Source organism: Gobius niger (assembly GCF_951799975.1).
Source record: "Gobius niger genome assembly, chromosome: 19".
NCBI classification, from domain to species: Eukaryota; Metazoa; Chordata; class Actinopteri; order Gobiiformes; family Gobiidae; genus Gobius; species Gobius niger.
In genome coordinates, this window is record NC_136870.1 from 21,676,304 (window position 1) to 21,701,809 (window position 25,506).

A 25,506-nucleotide genomic window follows, 5' to 3' on the forward strand; every position below is an offset into this window, starting at 1 on the left:
ATTCCATGTTTTTTTTGTTCACAGTGACGCCAAATGTGGTAAGATCCAGTGTCAGGGCGGTGCGAACCGTCCCGTCATCGGCACGAATGCTGTCTCCATAGAAACCAACATCCCTCTTAAGGAAGGGGGCAGGATTTTGTGCAGAGGGACGCACGTTTATCTGGGAGACGACATGCCCGATCCGGGTCTGGTCCTGACGGGAACCAAGTGTGGAAATGGCCTGGTGAGAGCTATGTTTGAAACTACATCATCATTAGTTCTTAGTTGACTGGCGCACAGAAGGTACTGTTCACATCGCTGCCATTTTGCCTACAATATTTCTCGCATCTTCGCTCCACAGTGATTGATGGGTCCCGAGTCTTTGCGAATACATCTGAATATCTTGCATAAAACTGTCCTGGTTTTCCACTTCCTGTCTCCACGCGAAATGCCTAAGATTTATTGGACTGTTTGTGTTTCTCTGCAAACAGCTCCTCACTTCAGTAAAACAGTTTAAACCATGCGAGGATAAAATAAACAGCCACAGATGCTGAAGATAAATGGAGAACGTGATGAGTCTTGACACTTTTGGAAGCACAGTTTTTTTGGGTGTATCCTGCTATTATTTCATCATAATCTTTCTCTCACAATCTGAGCTGAAAATGCCTTTTTTTAGTCTGTCTGACATGTTGTAGTGGCCGTGTAAGGCAATCAGTCACGTTAATTGTATGTTTTTTTGTATTAATTACATATATTTCAAAGCGTGCCTCCAGACTAAGAGAAAATCCCACATATTCTGAAATAGACATGCATGAATTTGAGACTAATTTACCTTCACCAAACTTGTTCTGATCCTGTTCATGGTCAAGTCTCTATCGTTCAATTTGCAGAGTAGCTGGTGTGAACCCACATCCAAGGAGTTTTCTAGTCATACATCGTTTTCTGCATGATATCATTTTTAATGGGTTAACCCACTGAGCACATTTTCTGCAGTTTGGCATAACTTAAATCTAAAAGCATCTTGGAAAAAAGCATAAAAGTAGCGACAAATCAAGAAGAAAATGAGGATGAAAACACAACAAAAAACGCAATGAAAATGTGATGAAAAAGAGCCAGAAATGTGATGAAAATGAGACAAAAATGTGATAAAAAAAGAGACAAAAATGTCATGAAAAAGAGAAAGAAATTTGACAAAAGAAGACAAAAATGTGATGAAAAAAAAACGTCAAAAATGTGACAAAAAAGAGACAAAAATCGGACGAAAAAGAGACAAAAATGTGGGGGGAAAAAGACAAAAATGGCACAAAAAAGGGACAAAAAATGTCACGAAAAAGAGACAAAAATGTGATGAAAAAGAGACAAAAATGTGATGAAAAAGGGACAAAAATGGCACAAAAAAGAATCTAAATTGTGATTAAAATGCAACAGAAAAGCCATAAAAGAGCAACAAAAAGTGAAAAAATGTGATGAAAAAGAGTGTCAAAAAAGTGACGACAACACAGCAACAACGCAAAGAAGAAGATCCATTTACATCAGCTTTGCAGGTCTTAGCTTTCAAATGAGAGCCATAGTCTGTAAGCTCCAGTCAGAAAGCTGTTAGATTTAGGTAATGCTGAACTGGAGAAAATGCACTTGGTTAAGGTGGGGGTTAGGAGGTTAAAAAAGCTTTAGAAGAGTGATCTTGCAGCAGACATTTTCATGATAAAGTTTTATTGTATTGATATGAAAACCCTGTAAGCTTTTCTTTTGTTTTTTCCCATAGATGTGCTTGAACCGGCAGTGCCAGAACGTGAGTGTGTTCGGCGTTCATGAGTGCGCGTCCAAGTGCAGCGGACGAGGGGTGAGTTCTGTTCCACCGAGGTACTTTTAGATTCAGCAGTTCTTTTTCTTGTACGGAACATGGAAGTGACAACATTTCAAGCCAAAACAGTGGTAAAACATTTCCGAGTCTAGCAGAAAGATCTATTATTGTTTACCTATGATCGAAATCCTCACATTTCTACCACCACAAGGCCCGTATTTCGTGGTAATATGTCCAAACGCACATACGCCTGGTAAGATGCCATCGGGTCCTGCGTGTAATCCATCATCCTGGACTCTGAAGGCCTCAATCAATTAGCTGTAATGGCTTCATTTGTGTCCCGCCTTAAACACCATTCATCATACTCTACAGCTCTCGTCCTTGTCCCCAAATCCAGCGCTGGAGATCTAAAGGCCGCGACAGAGACGAGCGGGGATGCGCAGGGCGCCGCGTTTGACTTTGAGTGCTGAAGTGGAAGATTGCATTTTCTCTTAAATGTCACGCGTCAAAAGTCTGAGGCAGGCGGGACATGAATCACACGCCTTTTCCATGAATCCATAGAGGAATTATCGTCATCTTCTCAAATCTACAGTTGATATTGGATCTCCTCCTACATTGCAGCACCTGGTTTAGTCTCTTACCATTTTATTGTTGTAGGGATTTAAATATCGGGGGAACATAGCCGCATCACAAGAGGTTATATCAGCACTGCAGGGAGAGCAGCAGTGACCCACAGTCAGCAGTACATCTCCATCTTAAAGCCACTAACCTATACCTTTGACAACATGGAGGTCCATATGGAGAAAAGACGGTCTGAGAAAGGAGTAAAGGCTGTTTTTGTTACAGAATGATGGTAGGCCCCTCAGATGACAGGAGCAGCAGGGCTTTGTTAAATCAAATGGGACCGTGTAGTCAGACCAGAAAAGTCCTTTGCTCCACTTGTTTGTTCCGGATCAGAAGCAGACTTTTTTTTCCGTTTGGTGCAGTTCGTATTCAGACTGCACTTTTTGCAAGAGAAGTATATTTTGTAAACACATACACGTGGGTGACGGTCGAGGCTCCCATTCAAAATTTGACGCTTACTATGATAATAAAAGAAACGTGAGAGGCTAAACCACTGACCTTTAACCTCAGCTTCACCGGAGCAGCTGGAGTAAGAGGTGTTTTGTGCGGATGAAGGGTCGTCTGCTGAGCTGTTTGTTTCTATAATGTCCATGGGACAAACTGTTGGTTTTGATCCTCCTCTTCTTTAATGCGTCTCGTACTTTCATTAAGTTTGGCGACGTTTTTTCCACTTTAACGCTGTGGCTGTTCAGGAGACGCTCGAAGCCCGTCTCCTTCATTTTCTCGCTAAACACGAACGCATTTTTGTGTGTCTTTTCTAGCAGTTGTGTTCGTGCATCTGCCCAAACATCCAGGAGGCTCCGGGTCTGTCCACGGCTCATTGTTTGTAGCTTCCATCCTGTATTAGCGTTAGCAGCCGCGAAGGGATAACTTTTCTCACGGTGCCTTGCTACGGTGGCTTGTTAAGCCCAAAGAGGCGCATGTATCCCGCAGTTGTTTCGGATCAACAGTGGTTTATATTCACACCTGGAGCGAACCGGACCAGAGTCCAATTGGAAGCTGGACCGAGACCACCTGAAAAAGTGGGTCTCGGTCTGGTTCTTTGATCAGCAACAGGATTTGTTTGTTGTGTTCACACCTGAATAAAAAATCCGGACCAGGGTTCAAAACGAACCCTTGTCCGTTTAAAGTGGACCAAACAGTGCTGGTCTGAATACATTTTCATCTGGTCCAGAGCAAATACTTTTGAAATTAGTGAATCTGTTTAACGTAAAGTAGAAGGAGATGTGGTTATGGCAGTCCTGACCAATCCTCTCAGGAGTAGGTAGTATCATAACAGCCCCGGGTCCACGTTTGCCGGTCCACCCAGACCGATAAGCTCCAGCCTTATCTGTCTTGTTAACGGGGCTGCCGTGTTGCTGCTAATCACGCACAAGCTTCCTTTAAAGCTTTTCTCCAACAGGTAACCCCTTTGCACAACAATCAGCCCCAGATGCTTGCTTTCCAAATAGTCCCTCACCTGTATCTTATTACACTACAGGAATATCCTCTTATTTCATTCTTCCTCTTCTCGGCAAGACATGAAGACAATAAAAAGTTTCAAAATGGCTCCGAGCGCAAGGACCTCGCACAGTGCTTTGTAATTCGAACAATGCTTCCCCGCCATGTGGCGTTGCTCTCTGGTGGATTGCTTCCTAAAGTGCAACATCTGGTAGCGGCTTGGTCTGTTGACTTAATGCGGCAAGAAAATTAGCTCAGCAATTTGGTCATCAATTGTTTTCCTATGCATTTATTAAGCCAAAGTGCAAGCTCATTTGTTAGCCCCAGCTTCCCATTCGGCCGTATTTGCCAGGCTCGAGTGATTATGAACATGTCTGGGGCTGTTGACTGAATAAAGAGACGCTATTAAGAGTGTTGATGTTTATTCTGGCTACTACAGGCAATCGTGGGATACTTTAAGCTAGTGCGAGTTCTTGTATTGTGCCTGCATTTCAGATTCCGTTCGTAATAATAGTAGTAGTTAATATTGTTGTGGTGATTTTTCTTTTAAGGTGTGCAACAACAACAAGAACTGCCACTGCGAAGCCCACTGGTCTCCTCCGTTCTGTGACAAGTCTGGATTTGGAGGCAGTGTGGACAGCGGCCCCATCAGACTGGCAGGTAACAAAACAGTGCTAATACGACTGCAGCTACAGTGTGTACCTTCCACATCCGCTAATCTCACACTCAACGTTTAACAACTCCCATAAAACTCCTCCTTGTTCTTCCTTCAGGCCTCCTGTTTCCTGATAGCTCTAATTTTGATCCACTCCTGCTTTTTGTATCTGTTCAGAAGCAGGACCGTCTGGAACTTAGCTAATATCCAATCAAGTCTCTAAAAGTTTGGTCGATCCAATCACAGACGGGAAGACTTAATCAACCAATAATTTCTTGTAATGTACTTAAAAAGAATGTGCCGGTGTAAAGTAGATGTTGATGCTTCGTCTTGTTGCCATTTATTGAAAGTATATTGAAACAGTATTTGTGTTGATTTGTGTTGAGCTGCTAATGACTCCTTTTATCCTCATGTTTTTGTGGCAAAAAGGCAACTTTATTTATACCATTTCGTACACAAGGCAACTCGATGACGAAAAGGTCATGACGAAAACATGACCTTTTCGTCATGTTGTTGTCACTTTTTCATTGAGTTTTTTTTCAGCGATTTTGTTGCATTTTTGTCGCTTTTTTGTTGCATTTTTGTTACTTTTTTATCACTTTTTTGTCGCATTTTTGTCCGTTTTTTTTTTTGCATTTTTGGGGGGCATTTTTTCTGGATTTTTTTCACGTTTTTTTTGCGTTGTCACTTTTTATTGTCAGTTTTTGTTGCCTTTTTTGTCATGTTTTCGTCATATTTTTATCACTTTTTCATCACGTTTTTTGTTGCGTTTTTGTCACTTTTATGTCACTTTTTTGTCGCACTTGTGTCACTTTTTTTTGCTTTTTTGTCACTTTTTTCGCATTTTTTGTAAAAAAAAAATCTGGATTTTTGTCACGTTTCTTTTGCATTATTGTCACTTTTTATTGTCAGTTTTTGTTGCCTTTTTTGTCATGTTTTCATCATATTTTTGTCACTTTTTCATCATGTTTTTTGTTGCTTTTTTGTCACATTTTTGTCACATTTTTGTCACTTTTTTTTGCATTTAAAAAAAAAAAAAAATCCAGACTTTTTTTTTGCATTATTGTCACTTTTTGGTTGCGTTTTTGTTGCGTTAATATCCCACTTTTGTCACTTTTCTTCTCTGATGGATTAATGCACTTGTCAATCACATTGTATTTGAAAGAAATCCCGCCTGATCCCAAACGACATGTCTTTGTCATGAACATGAAAAGCACCTGCTCTTCCCTCAGCGTGTCTAAATCATCTTAACATGACACCTTTATCTCCAGAACATCTCACACAAGCTGCTCCTCAGACGTGTTAGGAATCCCTCCAAACAGAACATTTGCATTTTCAGCTCTGCTCGGGTCTTTTCCTTCGAGAGTAATGTCAAAGAAGTTGCATTTTTCTCCAAAGCTTTCAGTCAGATGTGAAAAAGCGTAGGCCCTTTATTTTGTAGTAAAACATTACGTGAGTTAATTCCCGCACAGAGCGCCCACGCAGTCAATTACACCGTACCTCACTTCCACTTAACGCAGCTTATGCATAAATCATGAACAAAAATGAGCCGTGCTAAAAACAGTGTCACGGAGCAGCAGCAAAGCAGACGCTACTACTGTTCTTTTTAATTTTTATGATGTCTACGTTACAGATTGTCTTATTTAGGTATCTCTTGTTTACGTAGGTTTTCCCTAGTGGGCAGACGTTGGGAAGTGTTTAGCAGCAGGTGATGTGTCTTACGGGCTGAATTTACGGCAAAAGGAAAACCCGCCTCCTCAAGTGTTAAGTAGCAATCTGCATCAGTGCGTCATCTCCCTTTGTTTGTGTTCCAGACCACAGCAGTGTGATGGCGGGGATGCTGGTCGCCCTGCTCTCCGTCCTGGGCGCCGGTGTGCTGTTCTGCCTGAAGAGGAAGTCTCTGCTGGGGCTGATGTTCACCCGCAACAAGAGCCCTCTGGAGAAGCTCAGGTGCAGTGGCTTCAAGTGTTTTTGTCAGTTTTTAGGAACTACAAGGTCTTAGCTATCAAATGAGGCATTGCACTGGCCTGTAAGCTGTAAAACAAAAACTCAACAAAAACATGATTAATAGAGGGATAAATACACAGCAAAAAGGCGATGAAAACACTACAATATAGGGACAAAAGGGCAACACGTAACAAAAAAGTGACAAAATGACACAATAATAAAGCAATAACAATGCAGCAACAAAGTTTAGATCAGTTTTGTAGGTCTTAGCTTTACACTGGCCTAAAGCGTTTAGATTTGGGTTAAGCCGAACAGGAGAAAATGTGCTTGGTTATGGTCGGGGTTAAGAGGTTAAGCAAAGCTAGCATGGCGCCTTTACTTTCCATCACGGTGGTCTCTAGTAGGGATGTGCCGATCCGGATTGGATTTAATGACTGGATCGGGTCCAATACAAAAGACGTCCGTGAATCTGCAGTCCTGGATCTGCAGGTTTACCGCACCGCAGTGCTTCGAGGTTTATCAAGGCACAGTCGTAAACCTGCAGACTGGAGCCGCTGCAGATCCAGAACTGCAAATTCCCGGACTTCATGCTATTGCTAAGCTAGGCTACTATCGCTAACCTTGCCTGCTGAACACCTGCTTCTTAAAAACAATTGATCCTGGAGCATCGTCGAGACCACCGTGATGGAAAGTAATCACCGTGCATTAATCACTGTGGAGACAAACCCCTTTATGTAATTTAATCAAACATGGCACTGCTACAAATTGAAATATTCCACTGTATTTTATCACATTTGAATGACGAGTTGTGGAGAAAAAGTAATAGCGCTTGCCTGAGAAGAAAGGAAAGGAAATGTATTTATGTCTGTGAATGAAAACAATCTTATCTTAGAGGAATTGCTTTATAACGTCTTGGATTAAAGCAGAACTAAGTAACTCATGCCCCTAGAGGCCATAAGCGCCACTGCAGGTGTCGTAGCATGTTGCGTTTTTTTACTTACTAATTGTCCGTGAGAGTAAATACGACACTGACAGAAAAGACAAAGGGAGAGAAGGATATTGTACATCCAATTACACAATGGAGATAATCTTTCTCACTCTAACTTGGCTGTAAATACTGTTTAAGTGGCGCTAGCCCGCAGTTTGCTTTGCCCGTTAGCCTGTTAGCTTCTTCTTCGTGATTCCATTAATGTGTATTGGGGCCTCCGACCCGTAGGCAGCGAAGTTGCAATCCGCTGAGGGACTACGGAAAGGATTTATTAAGGTAAACAAGTTACTTAGTTCTGCTTTAAGACAATTTATGCTCATAAGATCGCCAATGGAACAAATTGTACACTTTTAATAAGACAAAAACAATAAAAACATGCTTTTTCCATTGGCAATAAGAGCGCTCAAAATCAGCACAAATCCCAATATTTCAAGCACTTTTGAGTCATTTTTATCTCAGACAAAATGGCATTTTTTTCCACTGTATACCTGTAAATACATCTTGTGCACTTTTATAAGAACTCCAACAGCCATTTCGAAGACATTTTCTTGTTTTATTGTCTGTAAAGTGTGACAAGGAATGAAGAGAGAGGAGATATTCAGCAAATTGTCGGAGATTTCATGACAGCGAGGCCTAAACTGTGACTGTACTACAAGTTCTACAGCTTTATCCACTTCTTTAACCACGTTTTTCTCCATGATAGAAAAATTTGAATCACAAGTAGACAATGTAACATACAGGACGAGGAGAGACGAGTTTACAATCCCCTCTGTCAGTTCTTCATGAGATATTGTCATAAACCGGTATGGCGGAAGCACAGCGTGACATTTCTTTTTATTTCTCTCACCATGACAGGACATTTAGCTCAGCACATTCTCTCACGGGCCTGACATTCTCCAATCCCTGAGATCCCTCCGTGGAAGCGCAGGTGTTTACTGTATGAATGCATCATGTGGAGCTGGCAGGTGCTGAGTGGGTTCATTTACTCACTCGGTCACGCGCTCGGCTCCTTTTACTCACTGTAATCGCTGTCATTTCTCTATTAGAATACGCATTACAGTCTTAAGTGCCGTAATGAACGAGTGTAATTACAGTTATATTTATCTTCGCCGACCAATGAGCGGCATTAATTTATATTCCCATTGCAACGAAATACAGATTTACATTTATGTGGGGGAGCCTTGGTGGGAGAGGGATGGCTTTAGCTGGAAAACAAACTCTGAAAAGTCCCACATCGCAGCTTTCATATTGTGTTTATGCTTCAAGGTTTTTAGCTCGGCACAACCTTTTAAAAATTGTATTTACTCACCAACCGTTCGGGACTCGTATTGTCCTTGGGCACGGCATTTTATCCACGTTGCATTAATCTATAGGTGAAATCCTGAACTGTTGACCGACTGGGGAAAATGCCTAATTGCAATTTGTTGCGAATCCAAATTCAGATCACCGGGCACATTTTACGTCTATAAGTGTTTTAACCTTGGACATACAGCTTTGCTAATGCACTTCAGGACGTGCAGAGGTTTATTACACGTAATGAGACCCCATGGAGACAAGATATTGTTTGCAGATGACTTTACAGGAATAATTGTAGCCTTTGGTGCTTAATAATTGCATCCAGTCAAACAGTGAGTTTGATTCCACAGCAATTAAAGGCCTGATGTTTTCATTTCAAACTATGAAAGAGGCATTACCCACTATAAAATGTTAGTTGTGGTCTAAACTCATTCCTAGATTTCCCAACAGATTTGCTGCATCTGTAATCTTCACAATTTTATAGGCACATTTCACCAGTTGCAGAGTCACTTGTCCTTGTCACTAGTTCCTTTAAAGTGATAGTCTGGAAGTCTAAACGTTTTACAAATGTTATGAATTGTGCAATATTGACCAGGTCCAGAATTTTGACTGTTATAATATATAAATATATTTTTTTATAAAGTCCCAACTTCCCGGATCCAGTGTCCTCCCGCGTCGACCAATGAGAGGAGCTTTCCCTGTGAATCAGCCTGTCAGGTCCAATCAGGAGGAGGGGGAGGAGCTGATCCTTTACTTTTTAATATTCTGTTCCTGCTCTCCTCATTTTGCAAACTAAGAAGGGCTTTCTGGTTAAAGAGGGGAGGAATCCGATTGTTTCCTTTCAAATTTGTATCTACCTCTCCTCACTTTGCTAACTTACAGACTGTCACTTTAATAAAATAAGTTTATATTTGATCTTGTAGTAATTTTAATATAAGTGAGCTCCATTTTTTCCTGAAAAGGGTTCAAATTATGTTATTTTATTTCTGATCATTGATGCATTTCTGTTTTTTCTATGGCAGGTCTGTGAGCGGTGGCTCCTCGGCCCCTAACCCTCCTCCTCCTCCGGCCCCAGCGTCCCCCTCACGATCTGCCCCACCTCAGCCTCAGACCCAGACCGCCGCCATCTTTAAGGTAATTTACATCACGCATAAGTATTAAGTTCTGCCAAATAAAATAGGAATGGCTCCTGTATTCGTTTAATGGAAATAAACAGGAATTCACTCTATCGCAATTTCCGGACTATAAGCCGCTACTTTTTAACACACTTTGGGCGCAAAATATATCCCTCCACAATATCTCACGGCTGAAATATTATGTAGGGACAAAGTGAAGAGCAGGATGAATTAATCAAAAGTCAATTCACCACATTCTTCAAACACCAGGAAACTCCCGGGTCAGTCTGCGCAGATATGCGGAGGAGGGCGGGTCTAGATGCGGCTGCACTCGCAAGAGGAGCCACACGGGTTTAAAGAATAAGATAATCAACTTTATCAACATTTAATTTCGCTTTTATAAAAGTAAATATGCACATAGAGAGAAAAGTCCTGTATTTCCAGTGGGCTGATGGCACATTTAGCTGCGATTTGTAACATCGTGGACACCTGCAGCTTATAGTTCGGCCTCTACATACTGCACAGTGGTCCCTCGTTTATCGCAGGCTTTATGTAGTGAAAATAACCCGCAATAGGCGAAATCCGCAACGTTGTCAGCTTTATTTTTTACGATTAGATTAGATTGAACTTCATTGTCCCTTGTGGGAAATTTGTCTTGGGCTCACAGCTGCTTGCTGAATTAGACAACATTACATACAAAAAATGGATGCATACAGTATACCACAGCACAGACAGTTCTATGCATCTAACAGACCATCCATCCATTTTCTTCCACTTGTCTGTTGCCGGGTCGTGGGGGCAGCTGTTGGAGCTGCCCAAATCACATAGCACCAGCCCCTTATGGCTCCTCCTAGTGGGCCCACGGAAGGATGGCCTCATGGTTCTGACCGGGCCTGTTGGTCTCTCATAAGGGGCTTCTGAACCGCTCTTTGTCTGGCCCATCACCTAGGACCTGTTTGCCATGGGAGACCCTACCAGGGGCACGAAGCCCCCGACAACAGAACCCCCAGGATCATTCGGGCGCTCAAACCCCTCCACCACGTTAAGGTGGCGGTTCCAGGAGGGGATCTAACAAACCTCATTATTATATTTGTTTTAAGGCAGTAAAACCCCTCACCACACACTTTATACACTTTTCTCACTAGTCCACACGGCTTCCCCCTTATGCCTGTTGTCACTGTGCGATTTTTTTTTTGTCTCATAAGATTTTTTCGATGTCACATTGCACAACGTTGGGATTATTCAAACTAAGAGACAATCGTAGCTACGGCCAAAGTTTTATCGTAGCGGTTTCAGACTTCAGAAGGCGAGTGTTTAGCGGAGGCGAGCGCCACATGCTAGCGGTGTTTATTTTCGCTGAAAAGGGCAGAGAAAGTCCTCAAATGTGGAGTCGGACCCGCTCATGCCCAGCCTGGGTTGCTGTGACTGTCTGCGGTGTAGGCCTACAGCGTGTGTGCTGATACGTTGACAGCACACACAGAGATCCTCTCAGCAGTGAAAAGAGGCTCACTCTGCGACTAGCCAATCAGGACGCAGAACACAATGCGCGTATGGCATTCACACGCTGTAAAAATGCATGCAATATTGTACTAAAAATTATTTCCGCGAAACTGTGAGGCCGCGTTATAGTGAAGGACAACTGTACAGGGGCGGACTGGGACTTAAAAATGGCCCTGGACTCTGACCAGTCTGGCCCAAATTAGCTTAATGCTCACTTCCACAAAGACATATGTTAAAGGAACAGGCCACCATTTTTACATACTCAGATATGTTTTTACCTGAGCTTAGACAAGTTGATACGTACCTGTCTGGTCTTTGTGCCCGTGGAAGAGCTTGATAGCTTCCAACCGCGTTTGGAGCCAAAGGAATATATTAGGAGAGGCCAAATACTAACAACATCTTTGGTCGCTTTGCGTGACTGAGGGCACACACAAAAACCAGACAGGTACGCATCAACTCGTCTAAGCTCAGGTAAGAACATATCTCAGTATGTAAAAACAGTGGCCTGTTCCTTTAACCTCTTACTACCCTAAGCGTATTTTCTCTCGTTCGGCTTTATCCAAATCTAAAAGCTCCTCGACTGGAGATCAACACTGTAACGCCTCCTACAAAAGTGATTGTAACTTTTTGTCATGTTCTTGTTTAGTTTTTCATTACTTTTGTGGCTTTGTCGTCGTGTTTTTGTTACGTTTTTGCGGCTTTTTTGTTGATTTTTTTATTGCTCCAGCACATTTTTTGTCCCCGTTTTCATCCTCGTTTTTGACGCCGTTTCGATGCTTTTCTTTTGAACTTTTAGATTTAGTTAAAGCTTGGTCAAGGCGGGGGGTAAGAGGTTAAGGAGAAAATTGAGAGGCCAAACCTGTGGCCCTAGAGCCAGTGGCCCTTCTGTGCTCTTCCAGAATGGACATATGGCAACTGTATATGTAAAAAAAAGAAATTCTATATTGAGTTCAATTGTCTGAACTGAACTGATTATTAGTTTTCCCCTTTTATGGCCCTTCAATAAAATGCACATATTTCAAAGCTGTATCTGTGTCCAGTACAGTATATTATGCAACCCTGCACAGAGATCGAGGGGTTAGGAGCAGAGGAGTGGTTCTTGGACACACCTCGACTCATGAGTGAGGTCCCAGCTGTTTTCAACGTCCAAATCCTCCTCAGCCGAACTGACGCGTTCACTTGCACGCAAAATGTCAGCCCCCTTCCCGATCCAATTAACTCATCCATATGTGTCCCGATAACGCGCTCCACTGTGGTCTCCGGCGTGTCCTCGGCACTCCAATAAGCTTTTCATCATTGTGCCGCTGCCAGTCAGGAACAGAAATTGATTTATCCACCACACGCGAAGTCTAATTTCAGAATGAAGAGTGCTTAAATGCGTGCGTCGTAAATTCCGCTGTAACAAGCCCTACGCTGCATCCTAACTAGTCCATTACCTCCCTGACGCGCTTCGTATAATGGGAGGTGACCCATGATGGATCGGCCCAACACGGGACAGTGTCTTGAGCTTGACGTTTTCGAGGAGGGTGGCGGGCACGGTGTGCGGATCGGGTCGAGCTAGCAACGATTTCCACTTCTGCGGGGCATGTGGTTTTAATTTGTCGGGAAGCTTGAGGAAGGCTGATGAAAGGGGGGGGGGGGGGGGGGGCAGGTGAGGTCATTGTACAGCTGTAGGGAGTTGCGCTATGGTATATGAGCGAATGTGGGGTTGTAATGGAGGCGGGGGGGGGGGAGCACATCTGGATCGGTCTAAATGCCAAGCAGACTTTTGGCTCAACGCGCCGCGCATCACCTCATGCTGCAACGCGGGCCTGGTGGAGGAATAAGGGCAGACTGGATTAGCCCTCTCTAGATCTTGAGCCAGGATCCAGGTCAGGAATACCGAGATGAAGGATTTGCCGTGGCACATGCTTTTTTTTTTTAGGTTTAGGCTGAGGGGAGGAATAAGAGCGCGCATAGGAAACCCCAGATACAGGGAAAAAAGTGAGTACGTTGTATATGCCAGTAGTGCATAACTCAGGCAAAACCCCACTGTAAATTTAATAACGAAATGCAAATTTGAGAAGCCTTCAACATTACTATATGTGGGTAAAAGCATTCTCCCCTCAAAAAAGGTCCCTGGTTTGATTTGTGGAATCTAGAGCAGCCGTTCCCAGCTTTTTCTGTCTTGTGTACACCTTGCACCTTTAATTTTTCTCCGCGTACCCCCGACCTCGAAGGTGTTCTTTAACCTCTTAACCCCCCGCCTTAATGGGATATTTCAGGATTTTTGGCATAGGGCCTCATTTCCTTGTTATCCAGAGTGTTGCTGATTTCTGGAGATGTTTTTTTTTGTAATTCATGCAGTTCTTATATTTGAAGAGTTTTGTGGCGCCAAGCTAGTGCTAGGCTAGCGCATGTCTATGGTATCAGCTAGCCTGCATTAAAAACAGTCTGACCCGCTCCACAGTGCACCTGCTGCAAATCACTTATAACGCCAGACTAACCATAAAAATGTCTGTGTCGAGAGAGTAATTTTTAGAATATAACTGACCTTGCATCACATGAATGATCGCATTTTGAGGGACTATTTTCTAGCAGATCACTCCACCGCCGCGTAGCTTATACAACCACCATATCTCCAGAAATCAGCAACACTCTGGATAACTAGGAAATGAAGGCCCTATGTCAAAAATCCTGAAATATCCCTTTAACCAGGTGCATTTTTCTCCAGTTCAGCTTTACCCAAAAAGTCACCACAGCCTAGAGGCTAGTGTTGCGCCTCATTTGAAAGCTAAGGCCCACATAATTCATCTAGAGGGATCTTTTTCCTCGTGTTGTTGCCGCGTTGTCATCACTTTTTAAAAGCTTTTTTTACCATCGCTTTTTTGTTGGGTTTTCCTCACTTTTTCGCAATATTTTCATCGCTTTTCGTCACTTTTTGTTGCGTATTTGTGTCTTTTTTTTGGTCACTTTTTTGCAACTTATTCATCATTATTTTGTCATGTTTTTGTTGCTAACATGTGGCTTATGGCATTAATATACAAACCTTTTTTTTTAGAGGCATATACAATTTCTCATTGGCTTGTTATGTTTTAACCTCTTAACCCCCGCCTTCACTCATTCTCTCCAGTATGACCCAAATCTCAAAGCTTCTCGACTGTAGCTTACAGTCTCTATGGGCTAGAGGAACGTCTCATTTGAAAGCTAAGACCTACAAAACTGATCGTGACTATTATGTCATATTTTTAAAGTGTTTGTTGTATTTTCGTCTCTCTCTTGTCTGGTTTTCTTAGTTTTCTTTGTCCTCGTAGATTTTTTCCTTGCTTTTTTTTTTACTTTTTTGTTGTATTTTCCTTCTCATTTTTGTTCCATGTTTTGACGCTTTCAGAAACTTTTAGATTTGGGTAATGCCAAACTGTAGAAATAGTCCTCAGTTAAGATGGGGGTTCAGGCGTTAAGGTCTGTGTGAAAATAGATCAACCTAGATGTTTTGAAACAGGCAAGACCAAGGACAGAGCCAATGTCACCTAAAGAAGAATTTTTGTAATAAATAAAGCTATTATTTTAATAAGGTGACAATGTGTTGCTTACAGGAGACCTTGCAGCAATTTAACTTCCATAAATTCCACAAATGGAATAGCTGTAGTCATTTATAAGGTTGTGTTTTCCTTCAGAAAGTTCGTTACTGGGAGCGAGGCTGTATTATTATAACCACCGGAGAAACAGAAAGACCAAACATTGCTTCATTTTGTTCCTGAAATTGAATGAGAAGCCGTCAGCATAAACAAAGCCGGTCTCTTTTGTTATTATAAATGTGTTTGGCCCTCAGATGGTTTATGTGCGGTGGCGTGGGGGGTCTTTATCTGTCCAGCTTTGACGCAGAGCAGACAGGAGCCCAGGGCACCCAATCGTTCTCACTTTAAAGGTCACCAAAGGGGGTTCGGAGGGCGCTTGATTTATGCACCTACGACGACCTCAGGAGGAGAACAGAGGGAAGACGAGCAGACTGACATGTTACTGATACTGAACAGACAGCGAGAACTTCAGTCAGTCTCGTCTGGCTCTCGTGGGTGCTGTTAAAGGGAAAAAAGGTGTATTCTGAACAGTTATATTTAGCCTTTACAACTTTGTGTCTTCGAAGAACGCTTTTCTTCTTCTGCAGCCGGTATGTTGACGCTATGGAGGCTTGTGTTAAGAGTGATTGACTAAAAGTAAATTATACAAGTGAAAATGCTCGACTATCAAGATTAGGTTTGCAAAATGGACATCCTATACCACATAGTGAAGGCTTGTTTTGTTATTAAAAAGCCATTAAAAAAAAACACTATCAAAATCATAGGATACTGATTATGAACTCAAAAAATATCAAGTGCTTTTAAAACCTCACTATTCAAAGTTCTTTAAAATATATGGTGACACTGGCTTGGCGTCACTCTCACCCCAAAGCAAGCAGGTTCTGGGCTCAATTGATCGATATTTCGGGGAATGTTTGTCTTTGCATGTTCTCCCTGTGTCTGGGTGAGCTCTGGCTTCCCCTATCGACCTAAAACATGCACAATAAGGTTATCGTTTAGCTAGGTGGTCAAGTAGGTCCCCTGACTCACACAGCAGGTTTCCACCGTGGATGAGGAAAATGGGGACCGTTTGTCTATGGGGACAATTAATTATATTATATATATTATTAATTATTTTACAGACTTTAAGTCGCTCCGGAGCATAAGTCGCACCAGCCAGAAAATGCGAAATGAAGAAGAAATAAACATATTTAAGTTGCTCTGGAGTATAAGTCGCAGCAGCAAAAAAAAAAAGCAAAATGAAGAACAAATAAACATATATAAGTCGCACCAGCCAAAAAAGGCAAAATGAAGAAGAAATAAACATGTTTAAGTTGCTCTGGAGTATAAGTCGCAGCAGCAAAAAAAAAAAGCAAAATGAAGAACAAATAAACATATATAAGTCGCACCAGCCAAAAAAGGCAAAATGAAGAAGAAATAAACATATATAAGTCGCTCCGGAGTATAAGTCGCACCAGCCAAAAAATGAAGAAGATATAAGCATATATAAGTCACTCTGGAGTATAAGTCGCACCAGCCAAAAAAGGCAAAATGAAGAAGAAATAAACATATATGTCTCTCCGGAGTATAATATAAGTCGCACCAGCCTTGGCAACTTCCTGGGCATGGAGGCGTAACTGCCTCATTGACAAGCCTCTCCCGACAGCACGTTGTGCAAGCACCCATTTGCGAATTCATTCCTCTAGCTTTTGCCTTCTATAGCTTTTAACTCGCGATTGGCGTTTTTTGTTTTCTTCATCGCAGTAAAAGTAACCTCCGCTTTTCGCCAGTCCTTCACAAGTGTCTCACTCACGCCTAACATTCTTTTTGCTGCTGCTGATTACCGTTTTTTAGGATCTTCAGTGCTACAGGAGTAGCAGATACTGGTACACAAGCCTAGCACGCCCTCTAGTGGCTGTCAGTGTGAAAATAACAAACATAGTGGGATTACATATGTTGATATATAAGTCACACCTGAGTATAAGTCGCACCTCAAGCCAAACTATGAAAAAAAGTGTGATCTAAAGTCTGGAAAACACAGTACTTTTACTTTCTTTACCATGCAGCTATTCATTGAAATATATACATCCGAGGAACTTGTGTGTGTGAATGTAGGAAATGCTCACCTAAGACAATAGCAATCTCATTATTGTACCACTTGTTGTCTTAATTTTGCCACTTCTTTCTGTACCAACACTTTAACTGAAGCTGTCCTAATATGATAAACGAAATCGCCTCTCTCTTTCCGTCTCTTTTCAGCCTGAAGCATTGCCCCCACCTGCTCCGTACCCGTCCCACAGTTTACGGAGACTTCCCCAGTGGCCCCCTGTGCACCTCAGCCGCCCCCCTGTCCCGCTGTCCCTCACCCTCGCCCTGTCCCCTGCTCCGGTCCAGCCCAGGCCGCCTCTGCCCCCGCCCCACCGAGCCCCACCCCCACATCTCCACGTGCCGTACCGAGGGGGGCCGGTCAGGAGCGCGCCCCGCCTTAACTCCTGCAGGATGGTCATGGTGAGTGAGTTTAACGCACCCTTTTCATTGAGAGGTTTATTGGTCGATGCTTGAATACTTTTTCCACTGAGTCTGAGGTTTTTGGTTGCAACCTTTAGGTTATTTTCAAATGCAGGAGCGTGTGAGGGCCTATATTATTTTAAAGTAGCAATTCTATTTACTTTTTCTTTATTATCACCTCTTATGCAGATTAAATATAGCACTATTGCATTGATGAAACCATTTGGTCCAATTGCAACTTCAAGTGCAGTGTTTAACCAGTTGCCTGCCATCCACCACACAGATCTTACACGTATTTTCAGAAACTTCAAGGTCCTAGCTTTCAAATAAGGCATTGCACTGGCAGTGAACAGGCTGGAAACAAAAACGTGATGAGAAAAGAGACAAAAAAGCAACGGAAAAGTGATGAAAAAAATGACAAAAAGAGACAAAACAGGGTGGGGAAAAAAGCAATGAAAACAAATAAGCGACGAAAATACTGTATGTGACAAAGATATGGCATAACTGCAGCGACAGTGCAACAAAAAGGTTTAGATCAGTTTTGTAGGACTTAGCTTTCAAATGAGGCATTACACTGGCCTATAGGCTGTAAGCTCTCCGGCCGAGAAGCTTTTAGATTTGAGTAATGCAGAACAGCAACAAATGTGCTTCTTTAAAGGGGCTAGATACAAGTTAGTCATTTTATGCTCACTACTGCCACCTCAGGTCTTATACGTAGCTGCAGCTTCTATATTAAGCTCGTGCATGACGGCACTTCGGACCCGGAGTAACACCTTTTTGAGTGACAGTGCAGGATTTTACACATTAGAACATGGCTGGAACATGTAGGGGGATGAAGATGCTTAGTTTTAACATTTTTAAACTCTGTATAGTCCCTTTAAGACAATTATAAGCACAGGGTCCTAAAATAACACAGCCTAACTCAAAGTCAGTGCCATTGTAGAATTGATTGAACTTTTCATTCTAAATGTGGGTTTTTATGATTATTGTGGAGTATTAAACTCTTGACCCCCACCTGAACAGAGCACATTTTCTCCAGTTTGGAATTACCCAAATCTAGAAAGTTTCTTGAAAAAGCTCAAAAATATGATAACGACAAAAATGAGACAAAAACGTGTGGAAAAAAGCAACGAAAGAATAACATTAAACAGAATAACAGCGATGAAAAAGGGACAAAAACATGACAAAAGCGCAACAGAAAAGTGGCAACAAAGAGACAAAAAAGCAATGAAAAAGATCAGTTTAAATGAGTTTTGTAGGTCTCGGCTTTCAAATGGGGTCTTACACTGGCCTTTAGATTTGGGTAAAGCTGAACTGGAGAAAATGCACTTGGTTAAAGAGGGGGGTTCAGAGGTTTGCAAGTTTCAAAGAACATCTTTGGAGCTCTATGATTGCACTTTCCAAAAAGTTTATTTTTTATTCACAAAAGCTCAACAAATTTAGGTCATTTGTTGAGCAATTATTTATTTTTTTTCCGTTTAGGCTTCTCAAATCCTACACCTCCTTTCTCCTAATGTAACAGTAATGACAACATCTGTTCACTAAAGTAATAAGCTAATGTGAGAAGTATTCAAGAAGTACCTTAGTTGCAATTTCCCTCTTGCAGACCAGGCGAGCCGGCCCTTTTACTGCCTCTGTTTACCAATATGGGTTTGGTTTAATGGTTAATGTCTCTGCCCGGAACAGCTGGTTGTTTTTGCTCCAGGACATTTTGACTAATTCTCCCCACAACCAGTGCTCCGTGAGCACATGTGAGGTTTTCCCCCGATGATCTCCAGTGTTTTGGGACACTTTGGAAACTCTGGTCTGGTGTTCCTAACCACAATGTCACAATGGTTTTTAGGAGTGGGAAGATGACAGGAAGATTACCACAGCAATTTGTGAAGCGAGGGAACAAGGTCAGACATTAGCAAATGGGAAAATTGTGTCATGGAGATATAAAATACTTCAAAGTGCCCTAATAATTTGCACCTGGATTAGTTTAATGTTTTTTTTTTTAAATACTGGTCGCCAGGTTTTACTGGACACAAAGCAGATGTGGAACATATTGATACAGAATTAAGAATGTGTGCTGGAACGTTTGCTGCTTTTCTCAATTGATTAGACGCTGCTCCTGACACATGCCACTACCCCATACCAGTACTTTAACCATACTTGGTTTTCCCATACCAAAGCCTGAGCAATACTTTTTACCAATACTGAAATATTTGTCATGTAGAACCAGAAAACAGAACAATAATGCTTAGAATATGGTAGAGCGGGTCGTCTCATGTTCATAAGACCCGGGGTTTGAATCCCGCCTCCTGAAGGTGCACACTGTCATTCTGTCTTTGGGCAAGACACAAGTCTGGATAATCTGGGGAAAAATGGGGGAATTTTTTTTAGCAAAAATAAGGAAATTATGTAAAAAAATAAAAATTTAAAAATTTAAAAAAAAAGGGAATAAATGTGTGAAAAATGGGGGAAATAGGGAAAATATTATTAGTAATAAAAAAAATTATAATAAAGAAAATAATGTAAACAAATAAGAAAAAATTGGGACAAAGATAAGAAAAAAAAAATGGGTGGGAAAAATGGGAAATAGAACATATTTATTTGAGCTCAACCAACCAAGTCACTTCCTTCAATGCTGTCCCTGGACCAACAGCATCTACCCTTAGGGTATCACTTTATTTTACACTACCTTGATACATTGTACCTGACTAAATTTACTATAATGTAATGTGCTCTGTAACAATGTGAAATAACTTGTACACAATAGAATAACTTGTATTAGTACTTTGTAAGTACATGACAGGACATGAGACCCTTAGGGTTAGGGCTTAAGGTTGGGGTTAGAATTATGTCTTATTACATTATGTACCTAAAAACTACAAATACATATTATTCCATTGTGTATGTAACCCATAGATACAACTTATTACACATTGTTACAGAGCACATTACATTGTACTAAATGTAGTTAGGTACCAGTATAACCTAAATCTTATTCCAGATACTATACTGGTATTGTTTAACGGTACCCAGCCCTACATACCACACACATTTTCTTTGATAAGACCCAATTCACAAAGCATTAATGTTAATTTTGATACAGATGAGATAAATGCACCACTGCAAAGCACTAAACACTGTTCCATCCTTGTGTTCTTCCATAAAACTGCAATTGCAAATTAAAATAACACATCTGTTATAATAACTATGCGTAGGCCTAACCCAAAATTGACTATATCGACTTATCGTTCTATAAATGTTCAGTTTCATGTTTATTGCAACTCGTCTCTTATTAAAGATATGTCGGGAAGGACTTTTAGAACAAGAGAATACTGAGATTTCCCTTTTTCCCTCATCAAGTGGTCCTCAATAATATTTTTTTGCCTCAATTGACTGCAAGTTTTGTTATCGCGACCGGCCTCCCAATGTGGTCAAAACAGTGAACATTTGTGCTGACATGAAGAAAGAGAAGTGTTTTGGGAACTGTGTGCAAACCATCAAATCTGTTCGAGATTTTCTGCTCAAGAGCCATGTTTAGTGAGAAACGAGCTGAGTCAGTCAGTGGCTTGGTCCAGTCAATGGCATTTTGTGTCTTATCGACCGAGCATAGACCTTATTTACTTTTCCTCCCGTTCTAAGCATAATGAGTAAAACCTTAGTGGAAAATATGACGCTAGAGATAAAGTGGTGGCAGTAATAGTAATGTAAGTGTGGTGGTGACACAAATGTGAAAGTCCCGGGTTGGATCTCTGTGTTTGAGTTTGAATTTTTTTTTTATGTTTCCCACATCAACTCAAAGAATAAACACAATAGGGCAGTCCTTACTCACGTAAACTGAGGAAACTTTTGTGCAGCTACTTCCTTTCTGCATTGATACACACACGTGATTCACAGACTATGGATTGGTCATTTGTCTTCATTGAACCCTTAGATCCATAACATGACTCCAGACAGAGCCTCAGTGTCTTAAGTCAATAAACGGGCAGCTCTTTAATGGGCCCAATGCGTTTTGACCTGTCCCTGTGTTTCATCCGTGCGACTTCTTTGTGTGAGGCTTCGGGATGAGTTCATTCCGGTCAATAAGGTCCAGATGGAAGGAGGAGGAGGATCTCAGGAGATGACCCCTCGCGCAGATTAAAAACACATGACTTTGTTGTATCTGTGCGTGACGCGCGCTCAGCGAGAAACCTTAAAACAATATGACAGATCGTTTTGGACTCAATCTGAGACCGTTGATTTATGTATGAAGCAATGCATTTCTATCTCATGAGGAAAGTCCGAGTTTTATTGTGTATGTTTCGGCCTTGGGGTGATTTGATTTCTAATAACCTAATATAACCGAATATGTGTGATGTGTTTCCGAACCATGACGGAAAGATAATCTTATTTACGCACCGCTTTTAACATGGCACAAGTCACCCAAAGCACTTTACATGGGACAGTTGTTCGTTCACTTCAAACTCATAGTTTTCCAAGATCTGCATAAGGTGATTTGTCATTTCTTTTTGCAGAACTGAGCTACTGATTCTTCATACTCATGCATTCTATGTCATTATTGTGAGCTGTCCCATCATCACAACTAAGCTCCAAGATGGGGTAAAATATGGAAGTTTCATGGCCAAACAAAAAGCCAGTAACCATGTAAAAAGTGATACACGTAAGTGGCAGAGTTCAGTTAGGAGAGGCAGAGGATAATACTAATACATGCGTTTCCAATGACGTCACATGTAGTTCTGGCGGGCATTTTGAATATCGAAGTAGAATTATGCAGTACTACAACATGCAACAATATCTCTACTCAGGATGAAAATGAAAGACAACTGATTGACAGTGGCAGTGGCAATCATTGCTCAAGAAGATACGCACATATATGTGATATTTTTCATTTATTTGTTTATTATAGGGACAGTGCATATTAATATACATTATACATGTAAATATGCCAGAATTAGCCAAAGGGCTATTTTTCATCTGTAGTCCATGGACAGTTGCTATTCCCTAAAGGGAATAAAAGTACAATTATACACATTAAAATGCAATACAATAAAATATTTAAAAAGAAAGCAGCACTCTCAATATCGCAAACCAATCATGACAGACATTACAACAAGCCTGTTACAAACTCAATAATTACAGACAGAGACAACGGATGAGGACAAGAGGCCAGCAGGGGGCAGCGAGAGATGATCCTGTCAGTGCTGACAGCTCTGATTCTCAATTTTTTTAAACTATATTTTAAATGAGTTATATATATTGATATTTCTAATTGTTGTGGGGGTGAGGTTCCATTCATGGGCAGCTCGGACAGAAAAGGTGGTTTGACCAAAGAGGCTTTTTCTCAGAGGGATGATGCAGTCGCCTCTTGCTGCTGCTCTGGTTCTCCTGAGTTCTATTGTTCCAGTGTGAATAAACTGTCTGAGTGGGGGTGATGACAATATAACATACATATAACCAGCAACCAGCTACAGCTACAGCAGGATTTACTAAAGATATGCTTCACTCCTCAGACTAAATTAACTCACCAAAGAGGAAACAGAAAACCTTTCTCTGTGTTTAAGCTGCTCAAGACGTTAGCATGCTACCGGTTAGCAACTATCATCAATCAACTGTCAATGGCTTCAACACGATATACACACGTGTAGCTCACATCTATGAACACTGAGGAAATACTACAGTAACAGCATGTTGTATCCAAGGCTAGATGTTTGGAGTGTGGTTCAGGGCTTTCTCTTGGAGTGGTCAGAGCTGAGGCTAGCTAACATGCTAACATTTTGAGCAGCTTAAACACTGACTCACTGGTTTCTTCACATAAACGTGCGCTCTCTGGGGCCGTGTTTTTAATCTCCTTGAGCAATGATTACGAGTACATAAAAATATTTCTGCCAATCAATTGTCTTTCATTTTCATCCTGAGTAGAGATATTGTTGCATGTAGTACTGCATAATTCTACTTCGGTATTCAGAATGGCCGCTATAACTACAAAAGTCACATGACTGAAAAGCAGTTATACGTGAAGACGGTGGGAAAGAGGGGTAAAATACTGTTCCCCTTTCAGCTATGACTACGTACTTTATTTTACTCTTCTACAGCGGTTCCCAACGGTTTGTCCTTGAAGCCCCCCCTGCAGTCCAGTCCAAAACTGTGGCTCCCATAAATGTAAAAATGCTGGTTAATAAGCATTTATTTCACATTATTTCAAACCAATGAACTGAAATTGGAGTTTGTTCTGCACCTGTACTTCCCTGTCAGTCACATTTGATGACACTCATGATCTGACCCTCTGTCCAAAGCTCTGGGCCCCCCCCCCTGCTATTCAAGGCACTACTTACTGGGACAGTGTGGGCTTAAACACCACAAAAAGCAGGAGCAATTGAAATTCTCATTAACGCTAAAAGGCCACAGCACAAACTCATTGATATACATCAGATATATATCAGATTTGCGCAAGAAAATAAAAAAAAGAACAATTTCTATCAATAAATCATGTGCAACCCACTGAAATGTCAAGTGGTAGTTTTAAGTAGTACTTGAAGCTTAACCTCTTAACCCCCGCCTTAACCGAGCACATTTTCTCCAGTTTGGCTTTATCCACATCTAAAAGCTTCTTGGAAAAAGCAACAAAAACAAGAAGAAAATGAGCAAAGAAAAGTAACAATAAATGCTCCCCAAAAAGGCGATGGAAGCACAACAAAAAGCCACTAAAGAGCAAGTGACAACAAAATGTGACAAGAACGCCACAAAAAAGTGACAAAAGAGCAAAAAGGAACGTGTAAAAATCAGATGAAAAGACAACACCGGAACAATGCTAGGGAAAAAATCTGGATTTTTTTTAGATTTTGTTGTTCTTAGCTTTCAAATGAGGCTGTAAACTCCTGTCAAGAAGCCTCTAGATTTTAGTATAACCAAACTAAAGAAAATATGCTCGGTTGAGGCAGGGATTAAGAGGTTAACGCCATAAGAACTGCTATTCACTGGTGTATACTGCCCCCTGGTGGTGTTCTGATGTTACTACTTTTTTCCCCTCCCTGTGTGTGACTGTAGGAGTTGGAGAAGCCCAGTCCTCCACAGAAGCCGCTCCCTGCTGACCCCAGAGGTGTGCGCCTGGTCCGGGGCCCCGCGGTGAACACGTCCGTCTCAGTCCCGGGCCACTCTGCCGTCTTTGGGGCCAAAACCGAAGCACCCAGGCCCACCAGACCCTCGCCGCACCCGAACAGGCGAGCCCTCTCAGTGTGATTGATCTCTTTGTGCGATAACCAGTTCAATAATGTGATACCTTTTTTTTTCTTTCTCTCTTTTAGGCAGAGCCCGAAACACCCCCCCACTTTACCAAAGCCTTGTCTGGTCAACATTAAGTACAGCTGAGACCTGAGCCACTGCGTAAAAACTGGACTAAAGGGACAATGTTGTTTTACAGAGACCCTCTTTTTGCACTAAAAACTATCAAACTCTAAAAAAAGAAAACTAAAAAAAACCCTTCTTTGGTCTCCTTCGGACTGTGGGGCCGCATTGTGCTTCGTTTTTGGTGCTCTTATTTTATTTTTTTTGTCTCTGAACGGTGCTACAAGTCTGAGCTCAGGTACTTTATTTATAATGTCACTATTTATTACCACGCAGTGCACTGTGCCAGACACTTTTGACATGCGCCGTAGCAGCAAACGATCACTATTTCGTCTTTTTAGTGTGTGTTTTTTTTATAAGGAAATCTGTGAAATTGTGCTTTTTGTATGAAGGGATCCCTTTACCTGAAAGCCTGTAACCAGATAGATGTGTTGAGTTCCAGCGTGCAGCGCCACTCATAATACAGTATGTTTTGCAGTGTGTTTTCAACGCCGCCCAATCCGGGAGAGGAAACGGCTGGATTAACGCGAAAGAGAGTGAATAGTGAATGAACGAGAGAAAGAAGTGAAAGGTTCAAAGGTTTAAACTGAACACTTGAGGGATGGAAAGCTGCTTCGGGAGCCACACCTGCCCCGAATCTGCAGGAAATGAGGCTGCCAAACTGTGCCTCCGACAACCACAAGTCACATGAGTGGGTAACTTGGGTGAAGTGTCTTGCCCACGGGCAGAGGCGGGTAGTACTCGGTTACATCTACTTGTAACTTCTTGAATATCAATCAATCTTT

General features: G+C 41.7%; 1 protein-coding gene across 1 annotated transcript in view; it reads left to right on the top strand.

The window, feature by feature from the left end:
• The window catches only part of LOC306978365 (disintegrin and metalloproteinase domain-containing protein 12-like), a gene marked incomplete at its 3' end in the record, with an annotated part of 168,752 nt that extends 144,007 nt beyond the window's left edge, over positions 1-24,745 (top strand). Inside the window, exons 16-23 of the mRNA XM_079576888.1 lie at positions 25-223; positions 1,742-1,819; positions 4,396-4,504; positions 6,314-6,449; positions 9,753-9,864; positions 17,141-17,389; positions 24,425-24,597; positions 24,682-24,745. Of these exons, the coding sequence (XP_079433014.1) occupies positions 25-223; positions 1,742-1,819; positions 4,396-4,504; positions 6,314-6,449; positions 9,753-9,864; positions 17,141-17,389; positions 24,425-24,597; positions 24,682-24,745 (1,120 nt within the window). The remainder of the gene's footprint in view (positions 1-24; positions 224-1,741; positions 1,820-4,395; positions 4,505-6,313; positions 6,450-9,752; positions 9,865-17,140; positions 17,390-24,424; positions 24,598-24,681) is intronic.
• Between the last annotated feature and the right edge of the window lie 761 nt (positions 24,746-25,506).